Source organism: Erpetoichthys calabaricus, chromosome 6 (assembly GCF_900747795.2).
Source record: "Erpetoichthys calabaricus chromosome 6, fErpCal1.3, whole genome shotgun sequence".
In the NCBI taxonomy this organism is placed as follows: Eukaryota; Metazoa; Chordata; class Cladistia; order Polypteriformes; family Polypteridae; genus Erpetoichthys; species Erpetoichthys calabaricus.
Genome location: NC_041399.2, coordinates 162,129,300 through 162,149,035, shown reverse-complemented (window position 1 = coordinate 162,149,035; position 19,736 = coordinate 162,129,300). Strand labels below are relative to the sequence as shown.

The window sequence follows — 19,736 nt, the reverse complement described above, 5'->3', positions numbered from 1 at the left end:
AGGACTGTTTCTGCCAGAATTAGATTAACTTTCTTAGTTATTTTTGTAAGTTATAAATTTGTTATGGCATGATATCTCAGACTTTAAGTTTTGAGTTAGTAAAATGTGTATATTTAGTATTCAAATACAACATAATTGAGTATACAGGAGTAAATATTACAGGTTAAAGTTTGCAGATTCTTCAAAAGTGTGCTGTCTCTTTGTGTATATACAAAGCTACATAAATAACAATTTAAACAGCCAGTTAATAACGCATTGCAGTAATCAATGCATGAGTTAATTTCTCATTCTCCTGCAAATGTAGAAGATGTCTTAATTTTCTAACATTTTTAAGATTGAAAAAACACAATTTTGTCTAAAAGAAATATATATATACTAGACATTAAGCCCGTTACAATAACGGGCGCTAGAACAGTAGTCCAAAAACATTAGTAGGAACAGTCTATATTAAATGGCAAGGGACCTTTAACCTCATTAAATTTTTTCCGTAAAATGCCTGTAATTTTCTCTGACAGTAATACTGGCTTTGCTGTCCGTAATATGCGTTTAATTTGGCTTTGCTGTCCATAATATGCGTTTAATTTTCTGTCACAACAGTGGGCAATCAGCAGATTCTCCCCAGCAACTGATTTAATGTGCGCAAAAATAAATCTACTTTTAAAAGTCATTGTATTGTAATATCATGAAAATTCATATATTTAGGAAAACCCCTTCAACGATTGACACTTTACACTTTCCCGGGCCAAGCTTCTTAATCGCAAATCTGACATCCTCAGAGTGAACACTTGCACAACAATGGGGAAGCTGGTCTCTGTGTCTCAGTACCCGATTGGATTTTTCGTGTTTTATGTTTTAGGTCTTACCTCATTTACCGAAATCCGATTGGATCGGCCGCGCGATATTTTATAGGTCCCGCCCTCTCTGTCTTGTGTGACGCATCAGGTGGCCTTTGAAGCTTCTGCTTTGAAACATCGCACCGTGCCCCGCGCATGTGCACTTCACCAAAAGACACACACACAGGACACTGGACACACACAGGGGTTTTATTAAAGAGGATATATATATATATATATATATATATATATATATATATATATATATATATATATATATATATATATATATATATATAATATAATATAAAAGCCTAAGCCTAAAAGTACAATGATTTTATGTTACGTTTTTTGTCACGCTTTAAATCAGGCTTATTTTAAAACCTACATATATGTGTTTGGTATCATTCTTTTCAGAATTTAGATTTGTTGTTGTTAGATTTTCAGAGTCTTATTCCGTTTTTAAATTATAAACTAAAAAACATCAAGAACTCATGTCCTGTGAGATAAGACTTTGTGCCAAGAGATTTAACCATGCCTGGGGCTGGAAATAAAAGACAAAGAGAGAGTAGATGGCAAAGACAGCTGCTGTACAGGCTTTTAAAAGTTTGAAGCGCAGATGCAGATCATGCGGCACGACAGCAGCAGCACCAAGCCACCAGCTGATCGAGCAAAGAGAAGGTAAAAAAAACTGTATTTGTTTCCCATTGTGTCACTGTTTAAGAGGGGGCTTCAGAGGAGTGACTGCGTCTCCTTGGGGTGCGTTCAGCCCCCCCCCCCCCTTCACAACACGAGCGACAGAGACGCGAAGTGGCTGGCACGTAGCGCAAGCCAGGGGGGTTGGCAAGCAAAGTGAGCAGGGGGCAAGCCTGCTAGTTTATATATTGTGGCAGACGGCTGGGGACCCTACCCAGCCGGGACGCCTGGACAGTCCACGAGAGGGACAATACCTTCCCTGGGCCACGAGAGGGCAGCCGCCTTGGTCTGCTTGGGGGCCACCAGAACAGAGCTGGGAAGCTCATCCCTGTGGGAGGACGTGGCCACCACCAGGGGGCACCCGGACGGTCATGGAACCCTGGATGGCAGCACTTCCACCACACCAGTAAGTGCTGCCGGAAGAAATCCCAGGGGCACCAGGAAGTGTCATTGGACAGAGCACCTGGAGCCTATCCGGGTTATTATAAAAGGGACCGCCTCCCTCCAGTAGACGAGCCGGAGTTGGGAGGATGGAGATGGAGCTTGTGAGGAGGGGAGTAGAGGCGACAGAGAAAGAGAGAGAGAGAAAGAAAAGAGACAGTTGGTGGAGAAGGCATTGTGGTGCTGTATAAAAATAAAACGTGTGTGTTTTGGATATTCTGGTGTCTTGTCTGTGTCCGGGGGCTGGCTTTCCACAATATATATATTTATAATTAGGTATCATTAGCATACAAGTGAAAATTAATAGTCATGTTTTCTAATGAAAGCTATCAATGGAATCGTGTACAATGGATTCATGTAAGTGACAACATTACATTTTTGTGTGTACTGGACCCAATTTGATAAATAACAACTAAACCCAGCAAGGACAGTGCCCAAATGCAAATTGTAATTTTCCAGCCTGTGTCAGGGGATTAATATAAGAAAACACTCAAATCGCTGAATATCCTATGGAATACAGCTAAATCAAACATTAAGAAACTGAAAGAGTATCTCACAGATGTAAATCTGCCTAAAGCAGGCTGTCCACAAAAACTGAGTGATCATGCAGGAAGAGCAATAGTGAAGGAGGCTACCAAGTGACCTGTGATAACTCTGAAGGACATACAAGACACATTAGCTAAGATTGGAGAGACTGTGCATACTATATGGTGCTTCATTAGTCCAGCTTTATGGGAGAGCGGCAAAGAGAAAACCACTATTAAAACAATGTATCCGACATCTCAGTTACAATTTGTCAGAAGAATCATGGGAAACTCTGAAGTCGGCTGAAAGAAGGTCCTATTATCTGATGAGACCAAAGTTCAGCTTTTTGGCCATCAAACTAAAACACCATTTTTAGAATAAGCGAAACGCTATTCTAAAACACATTATCAAAAACACATAATCCCCATTATGAAGCATGGTGTTGGCAGCATCATACTTTGGGGATGCTTCTCTTTATCAGGCCCTGGAAGGCTTTAGATGGGTGAGGGTAAAATTAATGTAGCAAAATAAGGGAAACCCAGAAGGATAACCTGATGAGCTCTGCAGGAAACCTATGCTTTGGGACAAGAGGATTTGTTTTCCAGCAAGAGAATAACTTCAAGTATAAAGCCAAAGCTGCTCAGAAATGGCTTTAAGCACAAATTATAATGTCCTAGAGTGGCTGAACCAGGGTCAAGATCTCAGTCTAATTGAGAATTTCTACCAGAACTTTAAAAAGCCAGTTAACTCAAATTCCTGTAAACTGACAGTGCCTGAGCAGTTCTGCAAAATAGAATGTGGAAAACGTGCAGTGTCCAGATGTACAGTACAACTCTAATAAAATCCTGTCTATACATACACAAGGCTGCCATGGCTGCCAAAGGAGCATCTACTAGATTCTGCCTTGAAAGGGATGAATACTAATGCAATGAATTATTATTCTGTGATTTAGATGTGTAATTAATTTAGATAATGTTACAGAGGTCTGTTTTCATTTTGACATCAACAAGTCTTTTTCTACTAATCAGTTTCATAAAAGCCAAACTAAATCCACTCTGATTTAATGTTGTGTAATAATCAAATAATAAAACATCCAAGGGGTGTTCCTGTATTTTAATTTGTATGCATTTCATAAGATTGAACATTTAGTTTCAATATATGTTATGTATTTTATATATATATATATACAGTATAATATATATTGTGAGCTCGGGTCTGAACACCATCAGGCTAACACCAGCACTTTGTCCAAACATACGTTTATTATACATTAATAAAGTCCCACACAACACACAGTGCCCCCAGCACCAATCACCCTCTCCACGGGTCTCTCCTCCAAATGTCCATTGGCCGCCTTTCCTCTCCTCCCGGGAGCTTCGTCCTGCTCCCGCTCCAGACTCTAACTCCCTGATTGTAAGGAAGCGGCCCCTTTTATGTTCACCCGGACATGCTCCAGGTGCCTGATGACACTCTTCCAGCAGCACTTCCTGGTGTGGTGGAAGTGCTGCCCTTGCACCCAGAAGCACTCCGGGCATCCCTTGAAGGATCTTCCTCCACCTTCCCAGGTGTGGCGGTAGTGTCTGTTTCCCAGGCTCCATGAGGCTCGCAGTGGCCATGTGCCCCACTGGGCTTGAGCCTCCTTGTTTCTTTCCCATGGCCTCCTCAAGCTCCATGGCAGTTGCCCCCTCGTGGCCCGGGGAACATATAAGCCACCTCCCGGTCCTTCCAGGCGTCCCAGCTGGGTCTGTCCCCCAGCCTCCTGTGACACTATATATTATGTTATTAATATTTGTAAAGCTGCAAATTTAGATTGTGTGAGCTCTATCTCAAAAACTTTTCAAATTAATTTACAGTACAGTATGAACCAAAGTAATGAAATAAATATTTATTGCAGAATCCATTTCAAAGATTTTGAAGTGATCATTACAGTACTCCATCCTGAGATGCATTATCTTAGATTTGAAGCATTTGGTCCATGACAGAAAGAATTATAAAGGCTGAACTTGCAGCCTTATAGTAGTTTGCTAAGCCACAAGACCACATTACTGGCAAATGTCCGACTGTGATGCCTAGGTTGCCTGCTGCTGGCATAATGTCCTTGAACATGAGACCTCAATGAGGACACCCAGTAACAATTTATTTAATAAATCCATGTTCAAAACAAAAGTGCAGTATAGTTTTCTTTTAAATAAATAAGTCAATAAAAATCCAATAAAACAATGCTCCTTAGTGGCTAAAATCAGTCAATAAGTACAACCCCTGTTCCAAAAAAGTTGTAAAATGTAAATAAAAACAGAATGCAATGATTTGCAATTTCATAAACTCATACTGTATTTTATTCATAATAGAACACAGAAAATATATCAAATGTTTAAACTGAGAAAATGTACCATTTTAAGAAAAGAATAAGGTCCTTTTGAATTTGATGGCAGCAACACATCTCAAAAAAGCATCCCCTCTTCTTTTACCAACAGTCCATAAACATCTGGAAACTGAGGAGACCAGTTCCTGGACTTTTGGGAGAGGAATGTTGTTCCGTTGTTGTCTGACATAGGATTCTAGCTGCTCAACAGTCTTGGATGTTCTTTGATGTATTTTTTGTTTCATGATGTACCAAATGTTTTCAGTTGGTCAAAGGTCTGGACTGCAGGCAGGCCAGTTCAGCTGGACTCTTATACTATGAAGCCATGCTGTTGTAATAGATGCAGTATGCGGTTTAGCCTTGTCATGCTAAAATATTCAAGTCCTTCCCTGAAAAAGACATCATCTGGATGGGAGAATATGTTGCTCTAAAACCTTCATATACCTTTCATCATTGATGGTGCCTTTCCAGATGTGTAAGCTGCCAATTGCATACCATCAGAGATGCATGTTTTTGAACTGAGCGCTGATAACGAGCCGAATGGTCCCTCTACTCTTTAGTCCTAAGGATGTGGCGTCCATGTTTTCCAAAAAGAATTTCAAATTTTGATTCAGTAACAGTTTTCCACTTTGCCTCACTCCATTTTAAATGAGCTTTGGCCCAGAGAAGACTGTGGTGTTTCTGGATCATGTTCTCATATGGCTAGGGCTTTAACCTACATTTGTGGATGGCACGGCAATCTGTGTGTCTCAGATAATGATTTCTGGAAGTGTTCCTAAGTGATTTCCATGACAAAATCATGCCTGTTTTTAATGCCTAGCTACCTGAGGGCCTGAAGATCACAGGCATCCAATATTGATTTTCGGCCTTGTCCTTTGCACACAGAGATTTCTCCAGGTTCTCTGAATCTTTCCATGATATTATGTGCTGTAGATGATGAGATATTCAAAGTCTTTGCAATTTTATGTTAAGGAACATTCTTCTGAAATCGTTTCACAATTTGTACACAGTTTTTTGCAGATTTGTGAACTTCTGCTCATCTTTACCTCTGAGAGACCCTACTTATCTAAGATGCTCTTTTTATATCCAATCATGATACTGACCTGTAGCCAATTAACCTAATTATTGGCAAAATTTTCCTCCAGCTGTTTCGTTTTAGTATCAAGTGCTTTTCCAGTCTTTTGTTGCCCCGTCCCAACTTTTTTGAGACATGTTGCTGCCATCAAATTCAAAATGAGCTAATATTTTTCATGAAATAGTAAGTGAAAACAACATCAAAACAACATTTGATGTTTTCTATGTTCCATTGTGAATAAAATATGGGTTTATGAGATTTGTAAATCAAAATCATTCTTTTTTTATTTACATTTTACACAGTGTCCTGACTTTTTTTGTAAATACTCCCTTAAAACGACCATAAATCTTAGTACCTTCTTCTTAATCTTCATCCCTGCTGGTCACCCTTAGATGTCTCTTCAGCCACCAGACACCCCCCTCTTGATGAGTGCAGTCAACCCATAACTGGCTTGTGCCTCCATCGCCACCTCTTAGTGTCTGTAGGAACCCCGCAAGCTCTTCTACCTTCTACCACCGCCATCCCTCTTTGTCCATGGGACCTCTCAGAGCAGTTGGTTGCTCCTGCTTCCTGGATACTCAGCAGTAGCAACCCTACACTTGGAGCTCCACACAGATCTTCTTCCCTGACTGTCAAGTCTCCTCTCTGCAGCACCAACTCTGCTTCAATTTCAACTTCACTTTCTTTCCACTTGCTTGATTTCACCTCTGCTTTCTCTTTACTGAACATTTTTTTTTTGTCTTCCCGTCTATCCTGCTCGGGCTCTTTATTCTCCTGCGGGTGCAGCATCCTATTTATGACCCACAGAGTGCAGATATTGAACACCACACTGAACACACTGTGCAAATGCAGCACCACAGCCACACGCACTCACAGAGCCCGAAACATCCTGTTTTTAATTACTAAAATCTTCACTGCCATGGGCTCATAATGTACAGTACCATACATTCCTGTTAACACAAAAGTGATTTGTACTATAATAAAGCTTTCAGAAGATTAAGACAAAACTAAATGGCAGTAGTCCAGATATCTCAGTGAAATAATCCACACTTTTTCAGAATTTTAAGATTAAGGTACACTACTGTATACTTAGGGTAGTCATTGTAATTTATTTTTGCTTATCATGATGAGAACAAATTATTTTGTTTTTTTTTTTTTTTAATATTTTTCCTTCAAATCTTTATTTGCTCTTATTCAACACTCAGGGACCCCCAGGACCTCCTGGCCCACCTGGACCCCCAGGACCTTGTCTGAACATCAAAGGAGTAAGTTGGCATTATTCCCTTCATTACTATCCTTTTTCATTTTTCTTCCTTTTACTCTTGCCATATAATCATATCTGTCTTATTTTGATCTGGCTTTATTTATGTAATTGTTTTCCTCTAAATTTTAAAGACAGTTTTTCCAGTTCCTCCCAGACTTCACTGCAAAACTCCAGTAAGTGAAAGGGAACTCTTTTTATGTATTTTATTTTCTATTCACATTTCTGTTCCACTATACTTTTGCTTGTGTGCTTCTATCTTCCTTTGTAATGCTGTTCTGTTTTCAAGCATGAATGTCACAAGCCCATGCAGATAACAGATAATATTGGGCACAAAAGAAAAACATTTCATTTTGTCTAACATTTATTGTCTATTGTTATTTTGATATAAGCTGTAAACGGCACTCTGTTCTTCATGTAGGTCAGCTAGGAAGATTGTATTACAAATAAAATTATTATCAGATTGAAAAATAAAAGAGGTGGACTCAGCACTGAGTTATTTACTAGAACATTTCAGGCCAAATGGGAATCTGTTATCTGAAACATTCAGCTTGGTTTATATTAATATTATGTGGACAACTGCAATGGCTGCATCTTTACAGTATAAACAGAACAAAGCATGAAGTATTCATCTTTACTAGCATGCTGCATGTTAATTTGTGGGTTACACCTTCATGTCCTTAACCTCTGACAGTATAGACATTTCTTATAATACAACGATACAAAGATCGCCAAGTCAAGTGATCAGTCATGCAAGCAGCTATAGACTGTGCTCTGTAAATCATTTGTGTAAGAACTGGTGTTGTACTTCAAACTGGTCTTGTTAATTATTGGCTTGTTTTACCATTATTAACATGGCCCCATTATGCAAAAATGTTGTTTTTGTAAATTGAAGGTATGTCAGGAGCACAGCATAGTATGCACATAAAGTTTTGCCTTAACAAAACACCTACAAATGGATTGAAAAGTTCAAGAGTGGCTACATGAGTGGCACAGATGAAAAATTATCAGGTCACTCATCCGCATACACAGCATTTGGTAATACTGGAAAGGCCTGTGATATGGTTCTGGCAGACAGGCATGTGACCATCGGAAAATGACTCTCAAGTAAACTTTTGTAATGTGGATACATTCACTCTCACATCTCCATGTTTTTATGTAAAATTTGACAATAGTGCATGTCTGTTTTTTAAATCTGTAGATGTACCTTAAACAAAATTTTAAAAATTATCTATGACTATGATCTGAAGGCAGTATATTTCTATAAAAGAAGGATGAATGCATGTTTGCCAGTACCTGTGTCTTTATACTGGAAAACCAGGGTTAGAAAAAGGGATTTAGTTACATCTGTAGGGTATTGTCAGAGAATAACAATTCCTTTAAATTTTATTGCAGTCCGGACTGTATTCTTTGTGCAGTAAACATTCTCTAACCCAGGTACTGCAGGTTTCTGCTGGCAACTGCATTTTATTTGTACTATGCAAACACAAGGTGTCAGATTGATTATTGTTTGTAAACTACGTGAGTGCATGTATGTGTTGTACAAACTAAGTCTGATTCCTGGCTTGTGCCCATTATGACTGGCTAAGACTCCTAACATAAGAATAGAACATATTGTCAGATATTATTACAGGTTGTAATATTAATAGGAAGTTAGGTATATTTACTGATATAATTTCATTTACAATTTATATTATCTTAAATAAAATATTTGAAAAGGAAGACACTACACTAGAGTCAATTAAATTGTTTTTCAAACTTTCTTTTCCTGCTTATAATTATGTTGCATATGCAGCATTTTCTGTAGGTCCGGAGATTGTAAACACACAACTAGAAGTGAAAGCATTAAGATGGGGTCAATACATTAGGCAAACATTTGTAAAGAGGGCAAAACAGGACTTCTAGTCATGAATGTTTTAATAGGGAACCAAAGATTTTTAAACAGTAACTTGAATTCATTAGCTTGAGAGAGTCTTTACTTTGTTTTTGAACTAAAGTTCAAAAGCTGAGCATCTGCAACTCCTTGCCTTTAAATCAGATGGCTTTGAACACACCACCAATTGATTCATGTGCAGTGGCAGTACCCCAGCAGGAGGGCATCCCTAAAACCAGCACAGCATTAACATGGAGTGACATCATCAACAACATCACCACCAGAAAAAAAAACATGAAAGATTATATTAAATTTCAAGAGAACAAATGTGGAAAAATGTCTCTGAAGATCTGAACAAACAGTATGAACATCTGCTAAGTTATAGGAGGAGTGGTGATAATAAAGCTATGATGAAATGAACAATAAAACAGCATTTTATTATGAGGAAGAAGATACATTTTTGCCTAGTTAAAGTGTATTATTTTAGCAAGAATCTACAGAAAAGCAGAAACATATTTAAATTTGAATAAATGTTAGCCAAGAGGTCACCATATATGACCAGTGGCATGTATGCAAGCTACATTGCTGTCACAATTAATTCTTTAAGAATGACAGTGTAATGCAAAGAAACACCAAAATTACCAACTGGTGATAGAACATTTTATTTAGGAAACTTGGGAAGGAGACATTGTTTCCATAAGTCATTTAATTGTTGTTAGTGGACTTCTAAAATAAAAGTATTAATTAATCATTTTTAAGAGTATTGAAAGAAAATGAGTTGTCATTCATCCAAGCAATAAAACATTTACTTATTTTGCCAATGCCATTATCCAAAGCAACTTACAACATTTGAGATACAATTTGTTATATTTCTTTTCTTTTTCCAGTTGGAGCACAGGTGGGTGAAGTGACTTACACAGGGTCACACAGTATCAGGGGCAGGATTTGAACCCACAGCCTCAGGGTTTGATGTCCAAAGCCTTAACCATTGTGCCACACTGCCAAGTTTACCAGTCAGTGTTTATGTCATACTTTTAGTTACATGGCGAGCTCCTGAAAGTGAGGAATGTCATCTACTGCAGTGTTTTAGGATACCATCACTTTTTTGTGTTCCCCAGTGTCAAGTGAAGATAAGTAATAAGTCAGATTAGTTTAAAATTCTTTGTACTCAGTAAGTGAAATTCCTTGGTTTGCAAGAGTTCTGTTCTTCAGGTCTTATTTGTACTGTGACTTTGGTTTAAGTTACCTGTGTATCCCATCATCAAAACACTTCATTGTAGAACTATATTGACTTATGTAGTATTTTTCAGAAACTCTGATCTGGCCTTTTTATTGTGCTGTGGTAGAAAGACTTTCTATTTTTTTGGAAATGATAGCTTATAATGTAATTAGTCATCCATTGTGGAGGTCATCAGTGATTTCAGGAACATTTCTTTAGAGTTTTTTTTGTACCACTCTGATCATTTTTTTCTGTCGTGGCTGTTTTTCCTTGGACCAACCTGGTCCTTGCCAAGTGCACAAGTGGTTTCTTTCATCTTTGATATATTACAAATTGTTGATGTAACTGGCCCTAACATCTCTGAAATGAATTTCAATAAATTCTTCAGTTTTATGCTTACAAATTGTTTTTATTTTCTTTCAGTAATATTTCTTTAGTTTTAATGTTGGTTTAAAGCTTATGACTCAAGAGGCAGACTCCAAATGAAGACCTAACTTTACAAATTTACTGTGCTTTACTTGTACTTTAATTGATGCACGGTCAGTGCAAAAGAAATATCTGTCGGCTAGTTGTCTCAAACTGTATTCTCTTATGGAACACAAAAAGTATTTTAAAAAAAGGAAAAATAAATGTCCAGAAACTTTCAGTTTTACACTACTGTCAGTACTGAGTACATAGCTAGAACAGAAATTTAGATTTCACTGTTAAAATATATTTGTAGGGCACTGCAAACAACTAGCCTAATTTGGCCTTAGTATACTGATAACCTGTAAAATAAGCTCTCTGCAGAGATAGCAAATTATTGGAATATTCACACCTTCCTGTAATTATTGTTATAAACTATTTCTTGACCTATGTGATCACAAAGATGTCACACTACCTTTTTTCAGCCATCCCAAAGCAGTCATCACCCTCCGTTTAAATATCACAATATGTAGATGACATAATTAATTATTGAATTATGGTTTGATTGCACAGTGCCTTCAGAAAGTATTCAAACCCTACAGACTTTATGACAAATTTTGTTATATGTCAGCCTTTTGCTAAAAATCGTTTAAATGAATTTTTCCCTCATCTAACTACACAGAGTATCCCAGAACGGCAAAATAAAAACAGGACTTTAGGAATTTTTTGCAAATGTATTGAAAAAGTATTGAAATATCACATAGACACAAATGCTCGGAACCTTTATTCAATACTTAGTTGAATCACCTTTGGCAGTGATTACAGTATGGAGTCATCTTGGGTTTGATGCAACAAGTTTGCATTCCTGGATATGGGGATTTGCTTCCAGTCTTCTCTGAATATTCTGTAAACTTCTGTCACGTTTGGTGGAATCTGTCACTGGGCAACTATTTTCAGGTGTCTCCAGAGATGTTTGATTGAGTTCAATTTCAGGCTTCAGCTAGGCCACTTAAGTACATTTCCAAAACTATTCCTAAGCCACTCCTTAGTTGTCTTTGATTTGTGCCTAGGGTCATTGTCCAGTAGGAAGATTAACTTTTGGCCCAGTATGAAGTCCAGAGCACTCTGAACCAGAATTTCATTATCCAAATCTCTGTACTCTGCTATGTTCAGCTTTCTATGAACACTGACTAGTCTTCCAGTTCTTGTCACTGAAAAACAACCCCACAGCATCATACTACCAGACTGGGCTTTTGCTCTGATAAATATTTTCAACCTTCTATAGACAGGTGTGTGCTTTTTCTAATCATATCCTGTTACTTAGATTCAATCCAAGTATCCACCAAACAAGGATACAATGATCATTAGATTGAGACATACCTGAGTCATGTTGTGTTCATAAGACTTACGAACCATCCCCACAGATGGTATATCATTCTACTGGTCTTGATGTCCAGTTATGTAAGATATCAAGCTTTTTGGTGTTTCCACCTATTTTTGACCCTCTAGACCCATAAAATCTAATATTTTTGGACCATAATTTATGCAGGGAATTATACCTAAATGATAAAACATAAAACAATAGGTGTCTTCATCAAAAATGATCAGAAACACTTGAAGCTGTGCATGCCACATCAACCAGTCTTAGGAGTTCACCCCCTAATGGGATACATGGAGTTAAAGTTACTGCTTTTCAAAAAACGTCAAAAAATGGGGATCAGTAATATAGATATGTGGAGTGTTGTTTTATGCTATTTCAAGGTTGCAGTTCACGAATATGACAATATTTTTGATATATAATTCTTTACCAGAAGAGGCACTCTTAAGAAGATTAAATATGACAAATTGTAACATGTAGGGTATTGTTTTAGACTATTTCAAGGTCAGTAATTACAAATATGAAGTTGTTTTTGTTTTCTTTTTTCTAATACAGTTGACTTTAAACATTTAAATTTAATCACACATTTTAATTGTTCAAATATTTGATACAACTATTCTTGTCTATTATGCACTTCTACATCATGAAGTAAATCATTGTATTTCTAATGAACACTCCAAATCTGGGCAGTTTACATCAATTCAGACTTATTTCAAGTGTCATAGTAAAGGGTCTGAATACTTGTGTCAATGTGATAATTCAGTTTTAATACATTTGCAAAAATTCCTAAAATCATATTTTCACATCTAATTATGTGGTATTGAGTGTTGTTTGATGAGAGAAAAGTGAATTTAAATTATTTTAGATTAAGGCGGCAACATAGCAAAATGTGTAAAAGTGAGGGGGGATGCATACTTTCTGAAATTACTGAATGTCTTTACTGTGAAATGCACAAAAAACAATAGTAAAGATTCATGGATTAGCTGATTTATTGAACTGTTCTTTGTGAGATCTGGATCGCCTTGTATTATTTTTTGCAGTAAGCATGGAATCAACTGAGGAGCAGGTCCAGTATAAAGAGAACTTTGTGCTTTCCCAGAGTGATGACTTACAAAAACTAAAATCAAAGCACTGATCATCAGTGTGTCACACTTTTGTTTTTCAAGATTAATGCATTACAGGTGATGTAGGAGTCATTCTTGGAAGTACAGTGTGTCTGAACTCTGTGAATTTTGACAAAGGAACACATGGAAAGTGAAAAAGGCATTTCAAGTTAAGTCATTTGAAGCTGACTTTAATTAATGTGATTGCCTTTTAAGCGTACCATAAAGTAGTTAAGCATTGTAGCAAAATTCTAAACAGCAAATGGCTAAAGTGATTGCATTTCACCATTAATATTTACACTGTGGGCCTAAGAAGTAAAAACATGTGCAAGTAATTTTGCTTCTCACTCAGAAGCTTGTCACCACTATAGTTTTCATACATGTCCCAGAAGGCCATCACTTAAAGCCACACAGGACATTAGTGATATTAAACTTTCTGGCAAAATTTAACACACTATTTTTTTTATATATACAGTATTATGTCAATAGGTATCTGAATAATGGCGGCAAGTGAATGAATAACCATGATTACTAATGAACAAAAAAAAATAATTTAAAATGGTGGAGGACTGAAATGCATGCAAATAAAGAACTCCTGGCTTTCTATATGTCTTACTTGTTATTAACCTTTTTTCATTTTAAAATATATATATATAAAATGGTGACATTCTGCATTTGTTTTATTTGGGTCTTTTGGTCAATTTCAGTTTATTTAATAGTAAAGTAGTGGGAATGTTTAACACTGAGTTTTTCATTTGGCTTTTTGGAAATTCATAAACGTATATTCATAATCATTTACTAATAGTTCAGTTTATACCAACATTGCCTATAGCTGTTGCTTTTTTTGACTAGGTTAATGGAAACGAAGAAACTGATCGCACATTATCATTCTCAGGTGAGAACTATAAAGTAACTGAATAAAGAGTTTGACATTTTGCTTTATGTTATTTGTGATATCTTTACATTTCTGATTTTACTTATTGTCATGCATGAGAACACGAGGAGAGTGGAATTTATAAAGCGATGTTTATAAAATGTATGATGGTGCAATGATTAGCATTGTTGTCTAACAGCTCCAGAACTTGCATTTGAACAGCGGCCACAGCCACTATTTGTTTGAACCATTCCCGCTGTCTCGATTGATTTTCTTCTATAGGTGCTCCAGTGTTCATTCCATAGATATGCGCATTCTGTTAATTTCTGACTTCATACTGGCCCCATGTGAGTGAGTGATTGTGGCCTGTGATGGGCCGGCAGTTTATCTTGGGCTAGTTCTTCTCCTGTGCCCAAAGTTGCTGGAATAGGCTCCAATCCTCCCATGTCCCTGAACTGTATTTTATTGGTTCAGAAAATGAATGGATGACTTAAAGTTAAAATATATATTTAATAATTTGAGTCTTGAAATGAAATTTTTGGAGAAATACTTTCTGGAAAACATCTTAAAAAGTACAAATTGGAAGTAGCAATAGTTTGTTTCTTTTGTCTGAATGCCTGACATTCTCTGAATTGTTCAGTGCAGTACAGATACTGTACCTTTTATATTAATGGGAGCATCTTTCTTCCTTTAAGTATTATTTTGAATTATGCTGAGAAATATACAGCACTGTCTGCATGTAGCCCTCAGCCAAAAAATATAAATTTTTCCATAAGAGTCTGAGGTTGCATTTATGAAAAACTATTGACATTCCAGAATTAGGTGTCAGTGTGTTAGACTCTCTTTTGATCGTGCAGAGTGAATGGCTGTGTAGATCTTATGTGACTCCAGTGAACTTATAAAAGCAGTACTAGACTTCAAACGCCAAGAGAACTACACCACATAGCATTTTCAAACTCACTTAATCCAGTATAGACAACAAGGCAGGAACTCCTGAATGAAGCACCAGACCGATGTGGAGTCGATTCAGATACACACACCCACACCCAGTATGAATTAAGGAAATCCTGACACTATATCTGTGAAACACCAGTAATTGCCATTGCATCACCATTCCATCCACAGAGAGAGAGCGTTAAAAATGTACTTTTCCATGAATGCTATTTATTTTTTAATTAATTGTTTATTTTCAAAAGGCAGAAGCAAACAAATAATAATAACACAACAGATACAACAATGTACTTCAAAATCAAAAATAAAACAAGATTCATTTATAGTATTTCTTATCTGAAAAAATCAATTGTTGCTATTGGGTACATAAATAGTAATGACAAGCACTGCTAATTTAAACATAAATCAGCATTTCTCAGCCTTTAAGTATTTGCGACCCAAGTTTTCATAACAGTTTTAATCGCGCCCCCCTAACATTTTTTTGAAAGGAGCCCACTAATACTAGTTTGTTCTTTTTTAATTAATGATATATCATAGATGCATATTTTATTATACCTACTTAACTTTTATCAACATTTATCTAACTCTATATTTATTTTTCTAGTATCAGAATGTAGTTTAAGTTAATTTGTTTTGGTTTCAATAGATGTATTTTTCATATTTTTGATTCTTGTTTTCTTTTTTTCACATCTTCGTGCCCCCCCTTTTGTTACTTCGCACCCCCCTAGGGGGGCCCACCCCACAGATTGAGAACCACTGGCATAAATGAACACTTCAGAATGACAATTCTGTTTTTTTCTTTGCACCTGTTGCTGTCAAGACACATGAGAGCTCCCTGAAACTTTTTTTTCTCACTAATAAATTATATTACCATAAACTGACTGCTTATGCCATGAATAATTATTAATGAGTTTATTGATGACAGCGTTTTCATTTTCATTCCTCAAAAAGTGATAAAGGGGCAGAAAGGCTCTTTGGGAACCAATGGCCATAAAGGTGAAAAAGGAGTGAATGGCACACCTGGTAAACCAGGACCCGCAGGTACGTGGACAAACAATACTAATCATTCATGTGCAGTGCTGATGGCTAAAAATGTTTTTTCGATTACATATTAGAACGTTCCGGAGGATATCTTATAATTTAATTCTTGTTATTTGTATTGCTTTTAATAAGTGGGTTTCTACCATATGAGCCTAATGAGTGCAAATGTAATATAAAAAAAAGAAAGGCAAAATAAACGTAAAACATAATTTCAACATGAACAGAGAAACATTGATCAATATATAAAAAATACACACATATATACAGAAGTCTTAAGTCCCAAACTCCAAATGTCCCAGATTAGCTGCAATCTGTGAAGGATTATTTAGTAAGTAAATGATAACAATTTATTTTGGATGTCTGGAAGTGTGTGAAAATGCTTCCATTCCAAGCCAAACAAATTCCACCTTTGAATAGAAAGACGGTTTCTCAATGAACAGTGTAAACCATCATAGAATATTTTCCAGATGCCAGAGATTAGTACTGTACTTGTTTATCAGAATCAGAATCCATAGTCAAGAGTGCTAATTCAGTGACATACAGGACATCTAAACACACTCATTTTTGATTTTTTGATTGTAAGTAATTGATTTAAATTTTTTTTAATACATACAGAGTCTCATTGATCCATAGCTCTTTTTTATTGATTTTATTAAAAGCAGGTAGCATTCCATATAGTCAAGTCAAATTTAACAAAACTTAATTCAGTTCAACCCCTACCCAGGAAAAAGAGAAGAAGGCCAATAGCCAGAGTAAAACTTTAAGAGTAGAAAAGTGGGAAGAGAATCCATTTCCCCAATATAAATGCTTATTCTAAAATGTTGTTGATTAGATCCTGCCAGGTTTTTAAAAAGTTTTAAACAGATTGTCTAGGTGAGAATTTGATTTTTTCCAATTTCAAGTAGTATATAACATAAATTTACCAACTGACATAAAATAGGTGGACTAAGATTCTTCTAGCTGAACAAGGTAAGTCTATATGCTAGCAGTGAAGTAAAGACAATTACTATTTGTTTGTCCTTCTCCAATTTAAGCCCATCTGGGAGTACACCAAACACAGCTATTAATGGATTAGGAGAGATTGTGGCACCAAGGCTCGCTGATAGGCATTTAAAGATTTTGGTCCAAAAATGTTGTTAATTTGGAGCACACCCAAAACATGCAGTCCAGTGAGGCTGGAGCTCAATTGCAACGTTCGCAGGTTAGATCTTGCCCTGAAAACATTTTGAACAATTTTAAACAAGGTAAATGTACTTGATAAAAGATTTTACAGTAAGTTGAATAATTGTATGCTTTGCACATATGGAGCTAGAGTGAACTGGTTGTCTTCCACTCCATTTCTAAAATGTTGAGTAAGAGAGCCTTTTCCCACTGTACTCTGGGATCTTTGAAAGGAAGGGACTTTAAAATGTTTTATGTATATTATAGAAATGCTTCCTGAGTCTTTCAAGTCTGATCAGTATTTCTTCTGGAATAGAAACAGGTGGGAAATGAGGAACATTAGGCATATTTTGTTTAGCAAAGTTTCTAGAAATAGTGGTAAAATTGTGTTGATAGGAAGCTAAATTTGGAATGTAATTGTTCATAGGATGCAAGGACATTATCTATTTACAAATCTCTGAATGATTTAATCCATTATGTTTTCCAAACATTAAAAACCTTGTAAGTTTGAGAAAGTGGAAAAAGTTTGTTACTGTGTAGAGGTGCCACAAATAAATCTTCTCTATCTTGAAGTGCTTCCTACATCGGTTCCATATTCTTAGTGAATGGGGAACAATTGGTTTGTTATCATATTGACAATAACCCATATTTACTGGGGTACAAAGCAAGGAACATATGTGCAATTTTCTTTTTTTTTTAATTAATTTTATTGTAATCATTCCATACAAATAGATCCATCCATCCATTGTCTCCCGCTTATCCGAGGTCGGGTCGCGGGGGCAGCAGCTTGAGCAGAGATGCCCAGACTTCCCTCTCCCCGGCCACTTCTTCTAGCTCTTCCGGGAGAATCCCAAGGCGTTCCCAGGCCAGTCGAGAGACATAGTCCCTCCAGCGTGTCCTGGGTCTTCCCCGGGGCCTCCTCCCGGTTGGACGTGCCCGGAACACCTCACCAGGGAGGCGTCCAGGGGGCATCCTGATCAGATGCCCGAGCCACCTCATCTGACTCCTCTCGATGCGGAGGAGCAGCGGCTCTACTCTGAGCCCCTCCCGGATGACTGAGCTTCTCACCCTATCTTTAAGGGAAAGCCCAGACACCCTGCGGAGGAAACTCATTTCAGCCGCTTGTATTCGCGATCTCGTTCTTTCGGTCACTACCCATAGCTCATGACCATAGGTGAGGGTAGGAACATAGATCAACTGGTAAATTGAGAGCTTCGCCTTGCGGCTCAGCTCCTTTTTCACCACGACAGACCGATGCAACGCCCGCATTACTGCGGATGCCGCACCGATCCGCCTGTCGATCTCACGCTCCATTCTTCCCTCACTCGTGAACAAGACCCCGAGATACTTTAACTCCTCCACTTGGGGCAGGATCTCGCTACCAACCCTGAGAGGGCACTCCACCCTTTTCCGGCTGAGGACCATGGTCTCGGATTTGGAGGTGCTGATTCTCATCCCAGCCGCTTCACACTCGGCTGCGAACCGATCCAGAGAGAGCTGAAGATCACGGCCTGATGAAGCAAACAGGACAACATCATCAATTTTTACAAAAGATAGAATTGAAAACAAGTCGCCCCCACCCCTAAGAGAGAGAGTGCAGTATTCATTGCATTCAGACCAACCACAAGCATTACCTGGTAGGTAACCACCCACACAATTCAGGTCGTCGAGACTCAGACTACGAATGCAATGAATTTATTTACTCCGGACCTACAGGCTGTCAAATAAACGAACCACACTCCGTGGCGCAGCATAAAGGGGCTTCGTCTCTGACGCTGACATCCGAGGTTCGATCCCTGAGAGTGACAGTAAACTATACATTATATATATATATATGTGTGTGTGTGTGTGTGTGTATATATACACGCCAGCTGGGTGGAAGGACCGGGGGAGAGAGCATCTGCGAGGCACTACCTCCCCTGGGATGCTAGAGGGCAGCTGTGGAACCATGGATTCCTGCAGGGTATGCTGGGACTTGGAGTTTGGTACAGCCCTGTTGGGTTCCATGGGGGCCACAAGGGGGAGCTGCAGAGCCCTACATTGTCTCTCACCACACCTGGGACAAGTGCTCCACAATTGTAAATAAAATGTGTGTGCTGGACTGGAACCTGTATCTGCCTGTCTGTGTTGGGATGGGGTAGGTGTACATGCCAAGCCACACCTGATGAGCCACCTGGAACACTCCCAGGAGCTGAATAAAAGGTGCCGCCTAACTCCATTTGAGGAGCCAGAGTCAGGTGGAAGTGGACGAAGCTTGCCAGGAGAGGAGAGGATTGGAGGCATAGTAGAGAGAGAGAGAGAAGAAAGAAAGAATGAAAAAGAAAAGGACTGTACTTTTGTCTTAAGGTCATTGTGCTCTTGTGGGGAGTGAAGAAAGTGCCTCGCCACCAATAAATGAAGGTGTGCTTTGTGGCAATCTGTGTCCGGCCTGTCTGTGTTGGGTTAAAGCGGCTGTATGTGCCCCGGTGGTCCACAATATATATATTGTGGACCATCGGGGCATGTACACCCACCCTAACCCAACACAGACAGGCAGAC

At 37.9% G+C, this 19,736-nt stretch overlaps 1 protein-coding gene across 4 annotated transcripts in view; it reads left to right on the top strand.

Moving 5' to 3' along the window:
* The window catches only part of LOC114653644 (collagen alpha-1(XV) chain-like), a 261,721-nt gene that overhangs the window by 204,482 nt on the left and 37,503 nt on the right, over positions 1-19,736 (top strand). For 3 of the 4 annotated variants that reach the window (XM_028804065.2, XM_051929085.1, XM_051929086.1), the window contains 4 exons: positions 7,138-7,197; positions 7,328-7,369; positions 14,024-14,066; positions 15,948-16,037. In XM_028804065.2, the coding sequence (XP_028659898.1) occupies positions 7,138-7,197; positions 7,328-7,369; positions 14,024-14,066; positions 15,948-16,037 (235 nt within the window). The remainder of the gene's footprint in view (positions 1-7,137; positions 7,198-7,327; positions 7,370-14,023; positions 14,067-15,947; positions 16,038-19,736) is intronic. The other variant, XM_051929087.1, reaches the window with a different exon arrangement.